At 38.8% G+C, this 20,574-nt stretch overlaps 1 protein-coding gene across 1 annotated transcript; it reads left to right on the forward strand.

The window, feature by feature from the left end:
• Window positions 1-6,895: 6,895 nt before the first annotated feature.
• Window positions 6,896-20,082, forward strand: SLC25A46 (solute carrier family 25 member 46). The gene is made up of 8 exons (XM_026044489.1): window positions 6,896-7,169; window positions 9,626-9,668; window positions 11,769-11,826; window positions 12,402-12,479; window positions 13,195-13,295; window positions 15,282-15,338; window positions 15,848-15,905; window positions 18,281-20,082. The coding sequence occupies exons 1-8, from the start codon at window positions 6,896-6,898 to the stop codon at window positions 18,614-18,616; spliced, it is 1,005 nt and encodes a 334-aa protein (XP_025900274.1). The 3' UTR covers window positions 18,617-20,082.
• The last annotated feature ends 492 nt before the right edge of the window (window positions 20,083-20,574 follow it).

Here is a 20,574-nt window from a genome sequence, read left to right on the forward strand (position 1 = left end):
TAACTTAGATTTTTCTTTGTTCTATTAGTTTGTGCCACATTCATAAGGATAGATAATTTATCTTGGTTCAAGAAAAATAATACAGTATTCACAGTAATCTCCAGCAATGCTAATAGGATTTATGCTTAGCAAAATTCTGTGCAGAATTTGCCTTTTTGTTATATATACAAATAGTTCTTGTTGAAATAAAAGTATTGACATTTATCAAAAATTAGGAATGTTACAGCATATCTTGAAGCAAAAAAAAAAGCTGTGAGAGAATTTATGGCTCAATCAGTTTAGAATTCTTCCATACTGTACATATTTCAGTGTTGTATACTCCTTTAAAACTTTCCTTTGAATAATAATATGCACTTTATTAAGATACCTAGTGATCAAATGTTTCAATTTTTAAAGACTACAGGAAAAGTCAAAGAAAGAAAACCTACCAAAATTCCTTTCATAACTTTTTGTAATTCAAGTTACAGAAGTAACTCAACGCTCCACGATGTACTACCAAAATGCCTTCAAGTTCCCTAAATTCTTTCTGTCCCCTCAGTTTTCTAAAAATAATCCAGCTTCATCTTTGATTGCCAGCTAACTTCTTGGAGAGAAGCTCCAGCAAAAACCTAGGTCCAATTATCTAGAAGCACCAAAAGAATAACATTAGAGAATATGATATTGCTATAATATTACAATAGGCTATAACAAATAAATTCAAGTAACACTGATGCATAGCAAATAGTGCTGCTGTACAGTCAAAGTAAAGCAGGTCTAAATCATCCAAAGATCAGACCACACAGCTTGAAATAAATAATATCTGTTTACTGTTACAACCAGATATCCCCTTATCTATAATGTTTAACAATGTTTCCAAAGACTTAGGGGGGGATAGTTTACCCCAGCCATGAATCAACTACCTCGTATGCAAGCAAACAAAATTGTTAAACATGTATGCTCTACATTAGAAAAATGAGTGGAAGGGAAAAAAAAAAAAGATTTCTATAATGACTTATATGTGTATTTCCATAGCCTTGCTAATAACAATAATAATCTTATAGCAAATTGGTATTTGCAATTGGATGTATTAAAGCACCTTCTAAAGCATTAAAGCGAACTTCATCACAGAATGAATAAATGTAATTTCACATACCATTTGTGCCCTATTTCTCCTCTATTTCAATTACTTCTGGTGAAAAGGCCTACTAACAGAAAATAAAATTTACTGTACACATGACTAATCAGGCACTCATAACAAACTCAGAAACTCAAGAAAAGTATTTTCTATCAACTTTTTACTTGCAGGGCCTTATGCACATACTTGTTTTACTACCCTGCACAGTTCCATTACTTCCAAAAGGATCTACCACAGTAATTAAGTAGTATTTCCTTATGTACTTATAGGAAGCCTACAAAGCTGCAAACTGTTCAGTTATCCTCAAAGCCTTCATAAAGGTGAAGTAAGCTTTCAACTGACTGCATGACCCTTTTCCAGACTGAACCTGAATTTCCCCACTCAGCAAATTTTTAAGCATATATATACCTTTACATGCATGAATAAGCAATTTCTTTTACTTCAAGAAAACTATAGACCTCTGTGAATTTATTCAAATATGTATTTACAGTTTTTTGAAAGTAATAAGGAGTTAATTCTATACCTTCACTGGACAAATGACTTTTGTAGGAGTTTTGTATATAGGTTAAGCAGAGCCATAGAGTGATGATAAGTTGCATTTTCACAGCTTTGTAAATGATGCGAGAAGAGATGGATTTTATCAGATGAAAATTTGGTAATGCCTGGAGCTTCCTTCTAAAGTCATTCCACGTTAACAAGTGAATTTCCTCCCATGACGGCTCAGCTACCATTTGTCTTAGTGAAATTAAAAGCAGTTGCCAAAGGAATTTATTTGCCTTCAATTATTATAATTTCTAATCATGATAATAACATTTTAAACCTGTTCAATCCTAAACTGATTAAAATAATTGTATTTTATTGATTGAAAAAAAAAAATAGAGATAATGAGGCTTAAATGCCCCCAAGGAACTGGAGGCCCAACACATAGCTAAAGCCCTTGGTGGGCTTTGCTTGATGGCAGCACTGGAAGAAAGCAAAAGGACAAGCATTTGTTCTAAGACCACCAAAATGAGATGGTATAAGAAAGCAGGGAGAAGAGGGAATGCCTTCTTTTCAGCGGGAAGGCAAGAAGAATCAATCAAAAGCTGTTTCAGAAAATATCTGCTGGGAAGCACAGGATGAGAAGTGGGAGAAATCCTCAATACCAGAGGATTGCTGAAGCTCAGGCATGCTGAAGTTGTTGGTCTCGCACTTACTCTTTCCCCAAAATGGTCTGGCTTTGTATATATGTTATGTTATGTTATGTTATGTTATGTTATGTTATGTTATGTTATGTTATGTTATGTTATGTTATGTTATGTTATGTTATGTTACACACCAGGTTGTTGCAGGTGTGCAAGCGACTGGGAAGGCTGCTCTGGTTGTGGCTGTCCTGGACCCAGATCTGTCACTGCAGACAGTTTGCGGGGATCTGGACAGTGAGGTGGAGGAGGAAAGACTTTTCCCATCATTCTGGAAAGCCGTGTCATAAGCAGAAGAGAGGTGGAAATGTGCTTCTCCATCAGTGCCTGCAGTACCACAGCAAGGGAGAAAGGAAGGAAAAAGGAGGCAAGATGTATGGGTGGGAAAGTGGGAAAATAATAAGCCTTGGTGAGTCTTGGAATATAATAAGCCTTGGAGAATAATAAGCCTCTGCCTTGGTGAGAAGGCAGAACATGATTGGAGTGGGAGGCATTTAAGCGTCAAGGTAGAAGGTTGGAAAGGCTAGGACAATCTGGCAAAGTTGTGATGTGCCTCTTAGTGCTCTCGGTGCTCCTTTTCTTGCTGGTTTGCCTGCTCAGAAGCACCATGCAAGAGTGCTTTGTAGGGGGTTCAAGGGAGCAGGAGTGTTTTCTGCCACCTGACATGGCACAGAGCCTGGACAGAGGGATGGCCACAGCTCTGAAGGGCTTCTGCTTGTTCTGCTCATCCCTCCTTATCGGCTACAGTCCTTGGAAAGGGATGAAACATCTTTTACAGACTTGCTCTCATCCCTCATAGTTTGCGTGTGTTTCATAGTATATGGTGGAAATCTGGAAGGTTCTTAAACTATAAATGAATTCCCAGGCATGTGTGATTCACATTCTGGCATGATAATCTCCTTCATGTTGTGACAAGAGGCAATGTCAAAGGCTCTAGGCAGACTGAGTGCCTAGCTTCTCTCTGTCCTCAGCATCCTCACCAGGACCGGAGAAAGATTAATCTGTCATCTCAGCAGTGGGCTGATATTTTGAAATTCCCAGTGGTTCCTCTACTACTCTCTCAGAGACTGCTGTCTGTACTTGTCCCTTTATTTTGGTGTGCTGGATTTCTTTTCTAGCTGCAAGCTTGCCTGTGACTAATTCAGTAAGAAAAGTCAGCAAAAATGTATTATTTGCTCTCTTTTATTGATCTAGACAGACAATAGTAAGCTGTAAGCACTTCCATCATCACATTCAGAATTGTAATTTCTCTTTTTCATCCTTAGTGACATTTACGGCAAGCCTATCACAAATTCGTCACACTGTTTTGAAGACAAAACTGCAATAATAACTTTGGAAGAGCATGATATCCATATAATATTGATAACTATATATGACGTTACCAGTTGCATTTGCCCATTGTTATTGATATTTAACCTTTACTCTCCTTCTACAACTTGAAAGTGCTTTCCAAATACATTTACGAAGTGATCAAACAAATTTAGGTAAGGCTGACACAGACAGTTTCTTTGTTTGGCATTGATTTTTTCCCTACCAGAAATACTGTTAAATTAAAGCAAAGGACATTTTTCTTGTGAACAGTGTTAGTACTACAGCTGATTGAATTCAAAAATCTATACTAATCAGTATAGTTCTCACCGTAATTAAATGTGAAATATTTCACATCTACAGAAAGCTTTTTTTGCCATGTGAACACAACATAACAGAAAAAATAGCAGTTTGTGCATCTTTGGCATGTAAATTATCCAGATTTCTTCCTCCTTTGCATTGATTTTACAGAAGCTTGTGCTTCTTCCACTATGCTTGAAGCTTCCTAAAAGACAGTTTGGAAATGGGAGCACATTTGGGATAGAGAGTGTGCCTGTGTTCCTTAGTGACATTGCTGTTACTGATGTGCAAAGCATGTTTGTATTCAGTCATGCTAAAGAGCCATATCTGTGTCTTTAGTGTTACCAAAAATCTTGATTATTCTATTTCACATGAAGTTCCCTAAATCTAGTTCATACCACAGTCACCCAAACAGTTTCACCAGTACAACTGAAAAGCAACATAAATCCTGCCTTGGCTTGCAGACTGAAATGAGTCACTGGGGATGGAGGAGACAGACAGACCTTACGTCAGTGCTGCTACTGAACACTCTGTAATATGAAACCACATCCTGAGATGCATTTTCTTAATATTATCAGCCTAAATGGCATAGCATATAAATATTTTAAAGCTAATTACATATTTCCTGCAAAACAGTTGGCTCATATAAGTCAATGGTTCTACAGTATGCTTGTTAAAGTCAAACCTTTAATGGCAGACAGCCCCCTAAAGGCCACTTCCTCCCCTCCTCTGCTAATCTGTCTACATTAGTGTAGTTTCTGCTCAGCAAGGATTACTTTTTCCCAGAAGGTTCATAACAAGAAAATAATGATACCTAAAACCCATACATGCCATGTGGCACCAAGCATGGGGAATTCTCAGGAGTGTCACTTATCTCACAAATTCTGTTTCACCCATAACCCCTTGCTTCCCCTACCATGTTTATCTTTAAAACATTTATCCACATGTAGCAGCAATCCCTTTCACGATTCATATAAATGGACCAGCTTGTGCCCTGATTTCTTCTGGCTATTGAGAGAAAAAGCTGTGGTGACAGCCTCTCTTTCTGGGTTTGCCTGTAGGAAGAGACTAGGTGACCCTCCCAGGTGTGGAAGGCCCTGAGTCCTCCTACCTTGCACAATAACTTCTAGTCTAGTGAAGAACAAAGAAAAGTAACCAAGTAGTAAAGAACAATGATTTTTAACCTCCTCACTTCAAGCAACTCACAGATCATCTAAAGTCTACACACAGAACGATCTTTTGTGATTATTTTGAAAGCAATCAGTTTGAAGATAGACAAGAGTGTGCTTTCTGGAGTCTTACCCAAGGCTCTTTAAAATACAGGAAATGAGGAGAGAAGTTTTGTGATGAGGGCTTTGATCTAACTCCAAATTAATTCAGCTACCACAGTAGGAGTACTTGGTCCTGCACGCAAGAGAGATGTGTCACAGCATGCCACCATTTCCTCTGTCCTTTAAAATCAAGCTTCAAATCAAGATTTAAGCTTTGTTGTTTACCTCAAATATAAGGTTCTCCAAAGAGTACCCTCCAATTTGCAAAATCAAACTACACTAGCACACCCAAATATTACTGAAAGCTGAGAGATTTATCTGTACCCTATATAGTCTTTGGTATGATATGACTCTACTTTCATGTAAATTCTTCTCACGCTACTTGCCAGAGGCAGCCTTGGAAAAGTGCTGAAGGAAATGTGGAGAACTGCCATTTCACAGAAGAAGGATCTTGAGAGTGATTGGCTAGAATTACAAGTTTCTCCTTGTTCTGCCAGCCAAGCTCAAATTTCCAGTTTCTATCTTCTCTGCTGGGGCTATTTATTTGGTAGACATATAATCATAAAAGTAGATTGAAAGTACAAGTTTCAGTGAGCTGCACAGGTCTCAGAAAGAGGAGAGTGGGTTTCATATCCCTCCCATTAGCAGCTCCAAAGAGAGTTTCAGGAGAGGCTCCTCTGATGGACTGAGGCCCTCAGTTAAGGTTAGAGAGAGAGGAGGTAACCCTGACTACAGATTCATGCGACTATTACTCTTTTGACAAGGCCCAACTCTGAAACCTTGGCTGAAAAAGCAGAGAAGAATGTTCAACTGTGAGAAAGAGCTGTGAAAAAACTACACAGAGCATCCTTGGTGTACTGAGTAGAGTAATGCAAGGCAAGGAAGGTTACACAAACTACAGGTAGGTCTTCCGAAACAAGAAGAGTTAGCAATGCAGTGATTTAAAAGGAGGAACACTGATGTGAAAAGGTACAAAAATGTGAAGGACAATGAAAACAGAAATCAGGAGACCACAGTTCAGCAGCACTGAGGATGTGTGTGCATCAAGGAGCGAGGGTGTCTGGACACTCCCTACTTTCTGCTGAGAGCCCAGCCTGCACCGTATGCAGGTGGTGAGTGTATTAATGCCTCTCCTGCCAACTTGTCGGACTGGCTTGCTTTGCATGTGTTAGCCAACTGCTCTGTGCTTCTGGGTTGCATATATCCTGCTTCCAGGGTGCCGTGACAACTGCCCGAGCAGAGGGACCCTGCGAGGCAGGGTCCTCGAGGGTGCACTAGGGGCTGCCGGCAGATGGCAAGGGACGGCCGCGGCCGCCAGCCGCTTAGACTACAACCCAAAAGCCTCGTACGAGCGGGATGCCCGGGCTGCTTTACACTGTGGTGCGGCCCTCCGCGTCCGGGCAGCGGCGGAAGGGCCGCGAAGCCTGAGCGTAACGACCGCGGAACCGACATGTCCGCGCTAACGGTCGCGCTAACGGTCGCGCTAACGTCCGAGCTAACGGCCCCGCCCATGGCCCCGCCCCCCGCCTCCGCCGGCACAGCAGGGGGCAGCACCGCGCACCGCTGCCGGAAGGACGAGAGCCATTGGCTGCCCCGCCTTTCCCGGGGTCACGTGCCTGCCTCTCTGAGCCGGAAGTGGCGCGGGGGCGGCAGGTGAGCGGCCCCTCTGCCGTTAGGGCCGTTACGGCCGCCCACCCTTTCCCTGCCCCCCCGCCGCCATCATGCACCCGCGGCGCCCCGAGGGCTTCGACGGCCTCGGCTACCGCGGCGGCGGCCGCGATGAGCCGGGCGCCGGCGGGCGGCCTTTCGGCAGCGCCGCGGAGCTGAGCCACTGGGTCACGAGCCCGCCCGACATCCCTGGCAGCCGCAACCTGCACTGGGGGGAGAAGACGCCGCCGTACGGCGCGGGGACGCCGCTGGGGGGCGCCGCCCTCAACGAGGAGCCCGGCCTGGCGGCGGGCGGCCCCGGCGCCGGTAAGGAGGGGCAGGGCCGCCGTGGCCGCCGCCGCTACCATCGGGCCGCCCGCGCTGGGGAGGGAGATGGAGGACGAGGGAGGCCATGACGGGCGACAGCCACTGCGCAGCTCTTGCGCTTTTCGTCCTATGAACTGTGATCTCTCGAGGAAATGCTTAATGTACGGTAGCTTGCGGAACGGAAAGCACCTTCGCTTGTGCAGCACATGCTGTCGGGCTGCCCTTTTGTTTCGTTGTGTGCTCAACGTTGAGGTTCCTGACCTTGTGTCTGCCATCTGTTGGGTGTCTTTAGGGAGTAGTCGATAGGGCAGGAGCTGACCAAGTGAAAACAATTATGGTGCATCACGGGGAAGAAATTGTAAAGTTAGTAGAATCTGAGCAAGGGACACACCTCCATTCTTACTCAGTGGCTGTTGGGAAATGCACGTGAAACTCTCCTTGAACATCTTTGCGAGGGTGAGATGGTTTAGGAGAAATTTAGTAAGTCAAGAATACATAAAGAGAACAATAAGTCCTGAGGGTATTTTGGAACACCCGATGAACAGTTGTGTATCAGAAGTCTAACAAAAGATTAGTTTAGGTAATTTTGCATTGTGTTTCTTGGTGCTTATATACGTATCATCTGTAATATTTTTAGGTCTTTATCTTACAGGAGGTTGTATATAACCCTTAACTTATCTATCAGAACACTGATGAAATATTTTTAAATGCTCTGACGGTAACTTTTTTTCTCCTAGCTGCTCATGCAGGTTGTTAATTCTGCCTTTCAGAGAGATAATAAAGATTTTCTATATCATTGAGTCCAATGATATCTGTCATGTTGCGGATGACACCAAGCTGGGTGGAGTGGCCGACACTCCGGAGGGCTGTGCTGCCATCCAGAGGGACCTGGACAGGCTGGAGAGCTGGGTAGAGAGGAACCTCCTGAGGTTCAACAAGGACAAGTGCAGGGTCCTGCACCTGGGCAGGAATAACCGCAGGCACCAGGACAGATTAGGGGTCACCCTGCTGGAAAGCAGCTCCGCAAAGAGGGACGTGGGAGTCCTGGTGGACACCAAGTTACACACGAGGCAGCAGTTCCCTCATGGCCAAGAAGGCCCATGGGCTCCTGGCTGCATCAGGAGGATGTTGGCAGCAGGTGGAGGGAGGGGATCCTGCCCCTCTGCTCAGCTCTGGGGAGGCCGCACCTGGAGTATTGGGGGCAGTTCTGGACTCCCCAGTATAAGAGGGACGTGGAGCTTCTAGATGGGGACCAGCAGAGAGCAACAAAGACTAAGGGACTGGAACATTTCTTGTATGAGGAGAGACTGAGTTGGGCCTGTTCAGCTCGAAGAAGAGAAGGCTGAGAAGGGATCTGATCAACATGTATAAGTTCATGAAGGGGGAATGTAGGGAGGAAGGCGCCAAGCTCTTCTCAGTGGTGGCCAGTGACAGGACAAGGGGTAATGGGTGCAAACTGCACCACAGGAAGTTCCATCTCCATGTGAGGAGGAGGTTAGAGGAAGAACTTCTTTCCTGTGAGGGTGATAGCGCCCTGGCACAGGCTGCCCAGGGACGTGGAGTCTCCTTCTCTGGAGATCTTCCACACATGCCTGGATGCCAACCTGTGCCAGTGCCAGGATGTCCTTGCTTGAGCAGGGGAGTTGGACTAGATGATCTCTAGGCATCCCTTCCAATCTTAAACATTCTGTGATTCTGTCATTCTGTGTCCAAGCAGGGCCCACTGAAGTTACTGAGATTCTCCATGTACACAATCTGCTTGCACCAGTAATTTAGGATTGAGCATTTATTTTCTGTTTGCCTTTACAATTTTCAGATTTTTTTAAACCTTTCCTGATTAACAGTTGTCTAAATCTGTAAATATCTGTCTGTTTACAGACAGAAGAGATCTGAAGCCATTTTCACATTTCCATTTTATGCGTTCTTTAGTAAAGAGTTTGCAAAGAAATGGAGGCAAACAGCTGATTTGAAAACTCACGTCATATTGATGACCACTATTATATCATTGGTGGTGTTTTGTGTTACCCCTTCTTAAGCTTCTCTCTTTTTGCTGTCTGGTTTTAAATTAACTTCTGCTAACACATGTACATTTGCAATTCAATTTGCAAACTCTCATACATGTTATTCTGACAATTACGGATTTGACTTAGCTTTGTTAGATATAAAAATAGTGTTACACCGTAACTATTCGCTTTGTCTTGTTTCTTCTGCATTGGATTCTTCTTTGTAAATACATGAAACTTTTTATGTACAAAAGTACATAAATAAAGCATTCACAAGGATATGATCCAAACTGCAGGTGTACCTTGGTGAACTATTTTTAATATCTTCTTTTGCTGGGTTGACATAAATGTTTTGATTTAATGCTTGTAATTTGCTCAAGCAAGTATGCTATAAAAGTGCATATTCCAGTGATCTGCATGGTTTTCTGCCCTTCATGGTTATCACTCTATATAATCTATTTTCATTTCTTTCAGACCAATTGAACAGATTTGCAGGCTTTGGTATTGGACTCGCAAGGTAGGAGTTGTATAATTTTCAAAGATTTTGCTGCAGTAAAGCTGAAGTTGTCTTGCACATTTTTGTTACATGTTTTTATATCAGTAGACCACACAATTGAACTGCATGTAGAAACCTACTACGAAAAAGCAGTGCCGATTTCTGTTTCTCTAATTGAAGTGTTCCCTATGAAAATGCCGCTGTCATTAGTGAATACTGGAAACCTTTGTGTCCTTATCCCTGTCTGCCCTATGTACTTATCTATCACAGAAATGTGAAAATAGCACAAGAAAATTACTTCCATGCTTGCTACTCCTACTAATGTTTTGAGGTGTTATCTGAATCTTCCTAAGAAGATAATGGAGCCTTTAAGTTTTGTAACAAAGTATCCTGGAATAGTAAACTTGATTTGGCATAGTGGATTAATACACATTTTATTCTTTACTTTTGGTGATTGTGTTGATAGTATTTTGTGAAGTGTTGATAGTATTTATTGATAGTATTTTTTGTTTCTTATTATTACTGCTTTATTTCTTATTGATCTCAGTGTAAGAATTCTCAGAGAGAAGGGCTTTCCTTTCAGAGCTTGCCCCTTCAGGATGCTCCCTTCAGAGTGCTTGTGACATTTCTCAAGGCTTCAGTTTTATGGACAGTTGAGATGTACTGCAGTTTAAAGAGGAGGACCTCTTACTCGGCTCACAGCTATAAAACAGTCCTCCTTCTTATCCCATTGTCATCACCCTTGATGCCTAGAACTTATTTGAACCAATATGACCAGTATGACTGACTAAACATAAAAGGCAAAGCCCGTGAGGATGCTGCATATTTCTTTGCTTTTTCATTAAGTCAGGTTTATGTGAATGTGGACTAGCTGTTAGAGGCAGTAGAAACTGGCTTAAATGGTGGGAGGCCAGTTATGAAAGGGATAAAGGATAGGAAGGACTGCTTTTAGCAAGTGAGCTTCTAAGAGCTCACTCAGAAGTGAGCTTCTGAGCTTCGTAGCGGTCCAAATGAGCCTCTTAAATTAGATCATCATATCTCATTAAACTGCCCACTCCCGTTCTCTTGTTTTCCTTGCACTGGCTCTGCTGCTCATTTAGACCTGCTGATGAGTGTGCTGTATTTATTAAAACTGTGTTAAATGGGGAAATGAATTGCAAAAAGAGCTTGTTAAAAAAGAGAGAGAAACTTTCACCCCTTTCAGTAACAGCAAATTTCTAATTAGCTTAATAGTTTAAGAAATTGCAGCCTCAATACTGCATGTTTCAATTAATATTTGTTTATCCTGAGTAAAGCTTGTCTAGTAGAAAGCTGTGCCAGCTGTGCCAGTAGGTTTGGGGTTGCAAATGTTGTCAGGGATGCTTGACATGGAGTCTGCATCTTATTTATTTGTAATCCAGATCACAGATTTGAACCACGTAGAGATCACTACTCACTTGTATGCTTTGGGATGAAATTAAAGTTTCTCTGATGACTGTGACCACAAGTGCTATTTTAGAACTAACAGAACTTTACTCTGAACGTTTGAGTGAAAACACTCTTCAGAGTGAGAGAGTTGGTTTCATCCAGTAGCATTTTCTGATGAAAACTGTATTGCAGAAAATTTCCAAACTAGGTTTAATAACAGTTGCCTAGCCTTTCTAGGGAATGCCTTGATGAGTACTGTGGTGTGTGAAATGAATATAAAATTGGAAGGTAACCCTCCTGATGCTGACTCAGACATGTTTTTTTTTTCCCCCTTGTGTTTTGAGGAAAGAGGATTTAAGAATTTTAATACTTTGTTCTGCCTATGAAAAAATGTACGTGTAGAGGCAATTACTTTTTCTTTCTGAATGTATGCGTTGGAGTGGGTGGATGGGTAATTTTTTTCGTTGTTGTTTTTATTTTGTGGATATCTTTTTAATACTTGTCCTTTTGTGTTACTGGTGATTTATGTGGCAGTCCTCCACAGTACCTCATTCATTCACAAAGTATAAAATTAATACGTAGGGTTTTAGGTTTTGTGTTTTCTTTTTTTTTTTTTCCCCAAACACAGTGCTAAGAGTATTAAAGGGAAAAAAAAGTATTATTAAATCCGTTTACAGTTACTTCTGATGTTTTAAATACACATTTTTTTTAAAGCCTCTTTACAGAAAATGTTTTGGCTCATCCTTGCATTGTCCTGCGTCGTCAGTGTCAGGTATATCTTTTATATTTCTTCTTCTACACAGACCTGTTGTATTCTCTACTAGTTTCATGTGCTTTTATTTTCTGCCGAATTTTAGTTTTTGTAGAGTTCTCTGCTTTAAAAATTCTGCAAAATTTTTAAAAAGACACTGCTGGATTGTGTTTTCACTTACAGCATTCATGTTTTCCACTGAAAATTTACTTAAAATTCAAAATTTCCACCTCAAAATTTAACTTACTTTCAACTTTCATGTTCTTTTCCATTTGAATGATGGAGAATAATCTAAAACAGCGTTTATGTGACAATTTTTGTATCTCCATTTATAAGCAGGATGCTTTGTCTTAATTATTTTCAGTGCTTTTTCCTCTTTTAGATCTGTATGCTTAAAATGTAAACACATTCTGTATGTTTCCTTAAAATTCAATGGAGAAATTATTAATATTTTGTTCACTTTGGCTGATCTTCATAGTTTTTTTTGTTTGTTTGTTTTGTTTTCCGAAAAAGCCTAATTTTGCAAGTGCTTTTTCTGTAGAGTTTTAACATTTGCATATGTGTTTAAAAAAATACCGTAATTTATCTTTTAACAGGTTAATTATCATGCTCGGAACTATCATCTCACTCCTTTTACTATTGTCAATATTATGTACAGCATCAATAAGACACAGGTCAGTTTTTGGTGTTTAGTTGCATGTGCGTGATGGAGGTTACTAGAGCAAGTGTGTACTGAAGCATATTCTAGATGTAATTGGTAGTTAAAGAGCTTGGGTATTGTAAAGAGGTATTACTTCTGTTGCAGAAATTTTTAAAAGATATCTGTAAATTCATTTTATCAGACTTAATATTTATTGGTGACAGTTTTAGGAGATATTAGTAATTTACATTCTCTAAAATTAACCTTGTGTTAAGATCCTTAAAAAAAAAAAAAAGATTTTTTTTTTATGTAGATAAAGATATTTAGAATTAAATAAGTAATTCCTAAAACAGTTGTGCATGAATCTCAAATTCTGCGTAGCCCTTGGAGAGAAATGTCCCAAAATTAAAAATAAGAAAAAAAGTGGAAAAGGACTTTCTGGATTTCTTACAGCTGTGCTTTAACATCTCAAATACTTTTTGCCTAGTGGAAATGGTTGGATTTAAGGTACAAAATATCTGCGGAGACATGCCTGTCACCTCTCAAATTATTGACAACTATTTGAAATTATGTAATTTGCAGAGTTGCAAGAAGTTAGTTGCATTTTGAATTTGGGAATATGGAAATATAAAGTTAGATTTCTACCCACTGGATAGCTGGGAGTTGCTGGTATTTTATGAAAAGGAGCAAAAAAGTGGGAACACTAAGTGTTACTTTGCTTGACTTTAATTGTATACCTCAAAATATAGGGTCCAAGAGCCCTTTGGAAGGGAATGGGCAGCACTTTTATTGTTCAAGGCATAACCCTTGGAACAGAGGGCATCATCAGTGAATTTACACCTTTACCAAGGTATTGCATTTTTTTTAACTGCTCTAATAAATTAATCATCAATTTTTGACAATGTAACATTGTTTGAAAAGCTTAAATAGGTTAAAGCAGTCAGTTGTAACTGGTGAACTATGTGTTCAGTCTATCTGCCTAGCTGTCTCACTATAGAAATGAAGTTGCAATTAGTATTTAGTACTCTATTGGCATGAAAGGACTCATAAGATTGTTTTTGTGCATATGTTATGCTGTGTGATACTAGCAGCTATCATGTCTAAAGTCTTGGTTTCATTATTCTAAATAGAAATCTTGGTTAATGAGGCAATACTGCCAACTTTCTAATCATTTCCACTGCCTTTTGAAGTGAGAAAATAAAATGGCCTGACCTATACATTAAAAGACATGTTAAGTATGAGTCCGTGTGGTTATCAGGTTTATCTTCTGCACTTCTTTACCAACAGCTATATGTACATCGTTCAGTAGTCTCACAATAAATGGGGCCAAATAAAATTTTGTGCCCACTTTAAAGGATGTATTTGCCATTCTACTTCACTGGGGCTATCTGTACCATCACACGTAAGTGTGAGTAAATCTTGTCAGAAGACTTTCTCCTCAGTATTTCATTTTGTAATGGTCCAGAGCTCATAGGAGTGATGGATAGCTGTAATGATATGTTTTCGGATCTGTTATAGATATGTATATTAAGTAGAAGAGTATTTGTGAGAAATTTTGTTATATAAAGTCACTAAAACTTTAGCGACAAGCAAGTAGATTCTGGCATAATAAGTAAGATAGGAAAAGATACTTAACAGTTGCAGGACAAACACTGAGGCTGGTAAAGACGCTTTTTAGAAGGTGTTTTAGGAAGGCAGACGAGTGGTTAGGTTTTCAGGCTGTTTTTTTGTACTGAAGTTTGAATGGACCGGAGGGCTTGAGAAGCAGGATAGCTTTGAGGACACAAATGACTGAATTTTAAATGTGTGTACAGACCTGGGGACCTCTAAACTGAACTGTCCTTAGAAATAAGAAATGGGCAGGATGATTTGAGCTACTACAAAGCCTGCATGCATACTGACAAAAAATCATGGCAGATGTCATAGGCATTACAGTCATTCATACTTAAATTGCATGCAGTATGTACTTAAGCTTTTTGATCGCCTTTGCCTCACAGGTAACAGAGATTCCTAGGAATATACTTTCATCTGAGTGTGAGTTCATATTTGTTTGAAATACATCCAAAGATAATGATTTAATTCGTGAGTAGCAATACAGCATGTGAGGTTTCACAGTTCTGATTTCTGCCCAATGTAATTGATGACTTTCTTGTGGGACATTTATTCAACAGTTTGAGAAATAAACTGATGCTGCAGCTGAAAGAAGCGATTATACCTGATAGTAGTTGCTCAGTTTCGTCAGTGCTACACCCACCTCTGCACCAACACAACAGCTGAGAAGTTACACAGTGAACTAGGTTAGGGAAGTGATCTGGCAAGAATGGCTGTCTTTATGTGCACCAGTCTATTCAGTTTTCTGCTGGATCAGCTTGCTTTCTTGATGATGTATATCCTTGGACTCACACTGGGAGATGAGTTTATTAACTGTAGAAACTAGTGCCACTAGCATCACTGATTAAGAAGATTCATCAAGCTCCAAAGCAGACAAGAAGGGGACTGATATGTTGATTATAATTCACAATCAATAAACTCTCCTGATTTAGAACAGAGTAGTAGAAGTGTACATTAACATTTCTGTGGTAAGTTGGGTGTCCATTGGCAAGCTCTTCTGACTTTGCTCCTCAAGTAAGAGGATAATTGTACCTACTGAATTGATAGGTTAGGCTTTCACAGATCACTTAATTTATCTAGGTGATTTCATTTTTCACATCTGCTAAGTATTATGGCTTAGTGGATATCTTCCAAGTGTTCATGGTGCCTAATATTTCCCAACTCTCAAACAGTTGAGAGTAACTGGTTTTAGCAGTATTAAGAGAAATACTATTTTTCTTTCTAGAGAGCTTTCACATAAATGGAACCTCAAGCAGATAGGTGGCCACCTTCTACTCAAAGGGTAAGTGTAGCATGTGTTATTACCTTGTTTCTTATTGCTTGCCATTTATATCAGTGTTTATTTTCAGAATCTTACATGCATTTCTAAGTTTCAAATTGTATGAGAGATCACAAACCACACGGTACAACAGTTTGATCCGCAGCCATATCTGTCTGACAGGGTGTTAATGCTAACTTTCAATAACCTTAATCGTATGATAGTTGCATAAATTATTTTTTTACTACTAGTTTCTTTCATGGAGCCACACTGATTTGAAAGATCAGCTTTTTTAATAATTAAGTTCTAATTCCTCTGAAACTTCAGGTGATCTGGTAAAAGGGAAATAGAATTTAATGCTTATTGCAGTTCAGATTGAAGGGTTTTTTTGTGTGCTTTAGTAATTGAATTAAGGTTTGCTAATTTCTGTCAGGTGTCACTTGATAGATGACTTTTATCAACTTTCAGTTACAAATTAGGCTAATATTGTAGCAGTGTCCAGACCTTAATTTGTATTTTGTTAATTTCTGCAGCTTAACACATGTGATAGCAATGCCTTTTTATTCTGCAAGCCTGATTGAAACAGTGCAGGTAACTTTTATGTTTTTACAATGTTTATAAGATACAGTTCTTTTTTATATAGGTTAGATTAAATAAATCCTTGTGTTTGTCCTTGTCGGTTGTATATTGTAGTAGTTGTGGTTATTTTACTTGGGGTTGCACGACTTGTTAATTCAAAGAGTAAAGTGTCTATTACAATAGGTGTATTAGTTGTATTATTTTAAGCGGAAACTTAGGATGAGATATGCCAATTAATAGAGTTGGAATACAATATTTGTAAAATGGTGTCGTTACTTCTTCAAGTTACTACTTCTTCAAGTTACTTCTGCGTGTTTTGTACCAGATAAACCATAGGAGCTATCTTTGTCATGTAAAGGTTTTGATAGACTCCAGAAAAATTATTGTAGTGACTTTCCCCTTATAAAAATTACTATAATTTTCTAATAATTCAGCTTTGTTTTGTTAAAAAAATTGAACTGTACTATTTTAGGGCTACTTCCATCTCATCAACCTTCTGCTAGTTCTTCCTTTGCTATGAAAATAAGTTTCAGGAAAATCTGTTTATGTCACTAGGATGTATCTTAACATGCTTTGTAACTGCGCAAAGTAACCCATAGCACTATATTCTAGATCATCTTTCATTCATTTGAATTGTCTTTCTGGCAACAGAAAGAGGTGTTTTGTTCAGGTCATTTGTTCAAATATATTGCATATATTTGCCTGAAAGGATGTTAGCTGTTGTGTTGGAAATGGTAGAAGGGGGCATAATTTAAATCCTGTTTAAATTTTCAAAGTAAGTTATTTGTGCCAAGTAGCAAACTAATTTAAAAAAAAAAAAAAAAGAAAGAAAAAAAAAAAAGGCTCTCCTCCAGCCTTTTAAATAAGTGACCATCTTTGTACATTTATCGAAGTGATCCCACCAAGAATTTAGAAGATTTTAGGTTACACACAGTAGCTGTGTATTGGTACATGGTAAGCTCAACTGTATTCTGTATTCTACTGAATATAAATATGCTGAAAATCTACTGAATATAAATATGAAATGAGGAATTCCAGTTCCTGAAAACATCATCATAAACTCTTTTATTAGAAGCACAAGTAATGCGAGCATTTGTCAAGACCTTCTTATGCTGTATTAACTAACGCAGCTTATCTTGCCTAATTTATATTCCTATACATTTACTTTGTGTTATATTCCTGTAGTGCAAGAGGGGAACTAAAAACTGTTAAGATTGTAGGGTCTTTTTTGGATATATATTAACTTTGTTTGAATATTTTAATTCTGGTGAGATATACTGTTCAACAAAACAATTTTGATACTTCTTATATATAATTCATAAAGTGTACACACTTTAAGTATGCTTTAAATTTCTACTGCAGTTACTTGGATGTAGTTGTCTCATGAGCATGTGATGACCACATGGTGGCGTGTTTGACAAAAGTAAGCATAGCTTTGAAGTGACAGATCTGTGATGATACGAGGGAGAAATAGCAAAATTTCAAATATCTGAATCACTTTCTGTTCTGTTACAATGACTTGGTGGCTGGAAGATGGGGACTGTTATGGTCTCCTCCTCACATGTGGTAAGGATCCATCTGATAGGCACCTAAAGACTTGGGCACGGAGAAGAACTCCCAAATTAAGTATAGATATAATAGTGATGATAAAACATGAAATCTGGATAAATGTGAGAAAGGGAGAAAAAATGTCTTGGTCCTATAGCCGTAGCTGGTATACAAAGAATTCTGTTAAAACCTTTGAAGGACAGGATAGATGTTGAACTGGATAAATGCTTCCTAGTATTTGTATTCTAAAATAAGCATTTCAGTACCAAGTGGTTCTAGTGCGAACTGATACCATTTGTAATATGCAAAAAGTTCAGTGTTTTTGGTAGTAAGACAAGTAATTCAGATGTAGATTTAATAATAAAAAATTCTAAATAGAAGTTCAGCTTTAAAAGCAAGTTTTCTTGAACATTATCAAGAGTGTTAGAGCAAAAAAATTAGATTGGTATGGCTGTTCAGGTTTAGTAGCATATAAACAAGTAACTTCCCTAGTAAGATGGAAAGAGTTGAACTGTAGTAAACAGCATGTTAAAGTGGATGTCAGAACGTCTGAGAAATGAGTTACACAGGTTGTAACTATTCCCTTATGTTTGTAGAGTGAAATCATTCGCGATAATCCTGGAATTTTGGACTGTGTGAAAGAAGGGATCGGCAGAGTTGTAGGCATGGGAGTACCCCATAGCAAACGTCTCCTTCCTCTGATGGTGTTGACTTTTCCAACGGCTCTACATGGAGTTCTTCACTATGTCATCAGTTCCATCGTCCAGAAGCTTGTTCTGTTTGTTCTGAAAAGGCAGAATTCTCACAACCTCTCAACAGAGAGCTCATCTTCTGTGCAGAGCATGCTGGATGCGTATTTTCCAGAACTTATTGCTAGCTTTGCTGCTAGCCTTTGTGCTGATATCATGCTTTACCCACTGGAGACAGTTCTACATCGCCTTCATATTCAAGGGACCCGTACAATAATTGACAATACAGACCTTGGCTATGAAGTGCTTCCCATCAATACTCAGTATGAGGGCATGAGAGACTGCATAAATACTATAAAACGGGAAGAAGGAATGTTAGGTTTTTATAAAGGGTTTGGAGCTGTGATAGTACAGTATACCGTACATGTAGCTGTCTTACAACTCACCAAAATTCTTTACTCAGCACTGCTTCAAAATGTTTCTTAGTTTGTTCAGGTGGATTTAGCAGAGTGATTTAGTTATTTACCAGTCTTGCTATGGTTATAAGTGGCTTAGAAATGGCACTGAAGAATGCACTCTATAGATTCTATCTACACTGTTGAAAAAAAATTGTTTTAAAAAATGGAATTTAAATTCCTCAATGTCATTCAAAAGTACTACTTAAATTTAGAATACTAAACACCAATTGAGTAGTATGCCTGGTTATACAGAAAGGAATCAGATTCTGATTGTAATGAGATTTTAGCTTTCTTCTTAGTGGTGAACTAGCATGAGGAATGTATATGAATTTTTCATCCCTGCTTTATAAGGATATAAAGGCACATGCTAGGCAGTCTAGAAGGATTTGTTTTCATGAGTTATAAAAACCTGGAAGCAGGAGAGTGATGAGTGTCCTGATCTTTTAAAAATGTTTCACCTTCACTATTAATGAAGCTGTGAGCAAAATGGAAACCATAAAACTTGACTAGATGTAAATTCATAACTTACAAGTATGTAGAAGACTTTTCTTGATTTAACTGCTGCTGTGTGGCAGAAGAAGATGAGGTAAAGTTACTTGCTTTCAACAAAATACTCCATAGCCAAAACCTGGTTTGGGGCAAAGGTGAACAGAATGCAGAGACTTGATGTTTGCTAGCAGGTCTTACAATAACTGGCTTGTATGAATAAAGCAAGTTAGAAGCTGATTATGTGAATGTGTAAGTACCATTTTTAGTTAACTTTCCACTCAGGACTTAAGAGTTTAGTTTTGCCTTGATATGCTGTGTAAGAGTAAACTAATCATGCAGATGTGTTTAGTATCATTGTTCAAACTGAAAGCTGAAAGCATAAAAGTCTAATTGACATTTTCTAAAGTTTCACTTTTGTTAGACTGGAGAGGTATGTACACATATATTGAACAACCATTTATATAATGTCCACTTAAGATTTAGCACCAATGTCTTTTGTTTACAGTCTCTGTTCAATTGAATATTTTGTGAAGCAGAATTAAGTCTGTTAACATGTAAGCTGACTACTGAAATGTACTACTTTTGCCTTCTTTTCCTAGTAAATCAAGGCTTGCAGTCTAAAAATGAGTTTTGATCATTCTAAATAACTTTCAACCAGTTCAACTGAAGAGACTTCTTGGTTTCATCAGTAAATGTAATGAAAGCTGGGGAGAAGGAAATTATTTTAGCAAGTAAAGCAGGTATATGGAGAATCACTTTTAAATTGTATAGAAGGCTGTTGTCTTTTTCACACTTGTGTGGCAAGTCTTTATCTCTGTGAATACTGTAAATTGATGTGCATTTGACTAATCTTAAGCATTGTATAGTAGTCTGCCATGACTGCTTTCCATAAATGAAAATTACTGAAAGGTGTTGCTATTCATATCTTCTGACTGTATCATTTGAAGGTCTGCTTTGCTATCATTAAACAAGCTCTCATGTATTTTAAAGAAGTGTTGGAATGGAAAGTGTAGTGATTTGGGGAACTGGCTTTGTTTCAAAATACTGGTAATTACAAATTTAGTGTGTAGAATGGAGTAAATCAAATAAAATAAAAATATATGATAAATACTTTTGAGAAATAATTCACTGAAGAAGCACATAGAGGAATCCTGATCTACACAGTGTTTTCTTGTATAGATTATTTTTCCACTAGCAACTTCTAAATTCTTGAATCTTTTGAATGCTGCAGCATGCCAAATTGAACAACATTCAGGAATACGGGTAAAATATTCAGTTTTTAGTTTGTATTTTTACAGTTTCTGTTACCATGAAATGTTTCTGTGACTATGAAGTGATTCATATCAGAGGATTGCCTGTGTTGCAAGGGACCTTAGTAAGTCATCTGATCCAAGCAGGATCAGATCAGATTATCTGGAGGTCTGTCTAGTCAAGCTTTTAATTCTATCTTTTAATACATAAAGCAGCTTTATTTCAGAGGTGTTAAATTCAATGGAA

This window comes from Nothoprocta perdicaria, unplaced genomic scaffold (assembly GCF_003342845.1).
Source record: "Nothoprocta perdicaria isolate Ctin4 unplaced genomic scaffold, notPer1 scaffold_368, whole genome shotgun sequence".
NCBI classification, from domain to species: domain Eukaryota; kingdom Metazoa; phylum Chordata; class Aves; order Tinamiformes; family Tinamidae; genus Nothoprocta; species Nothoprocta perdicaria.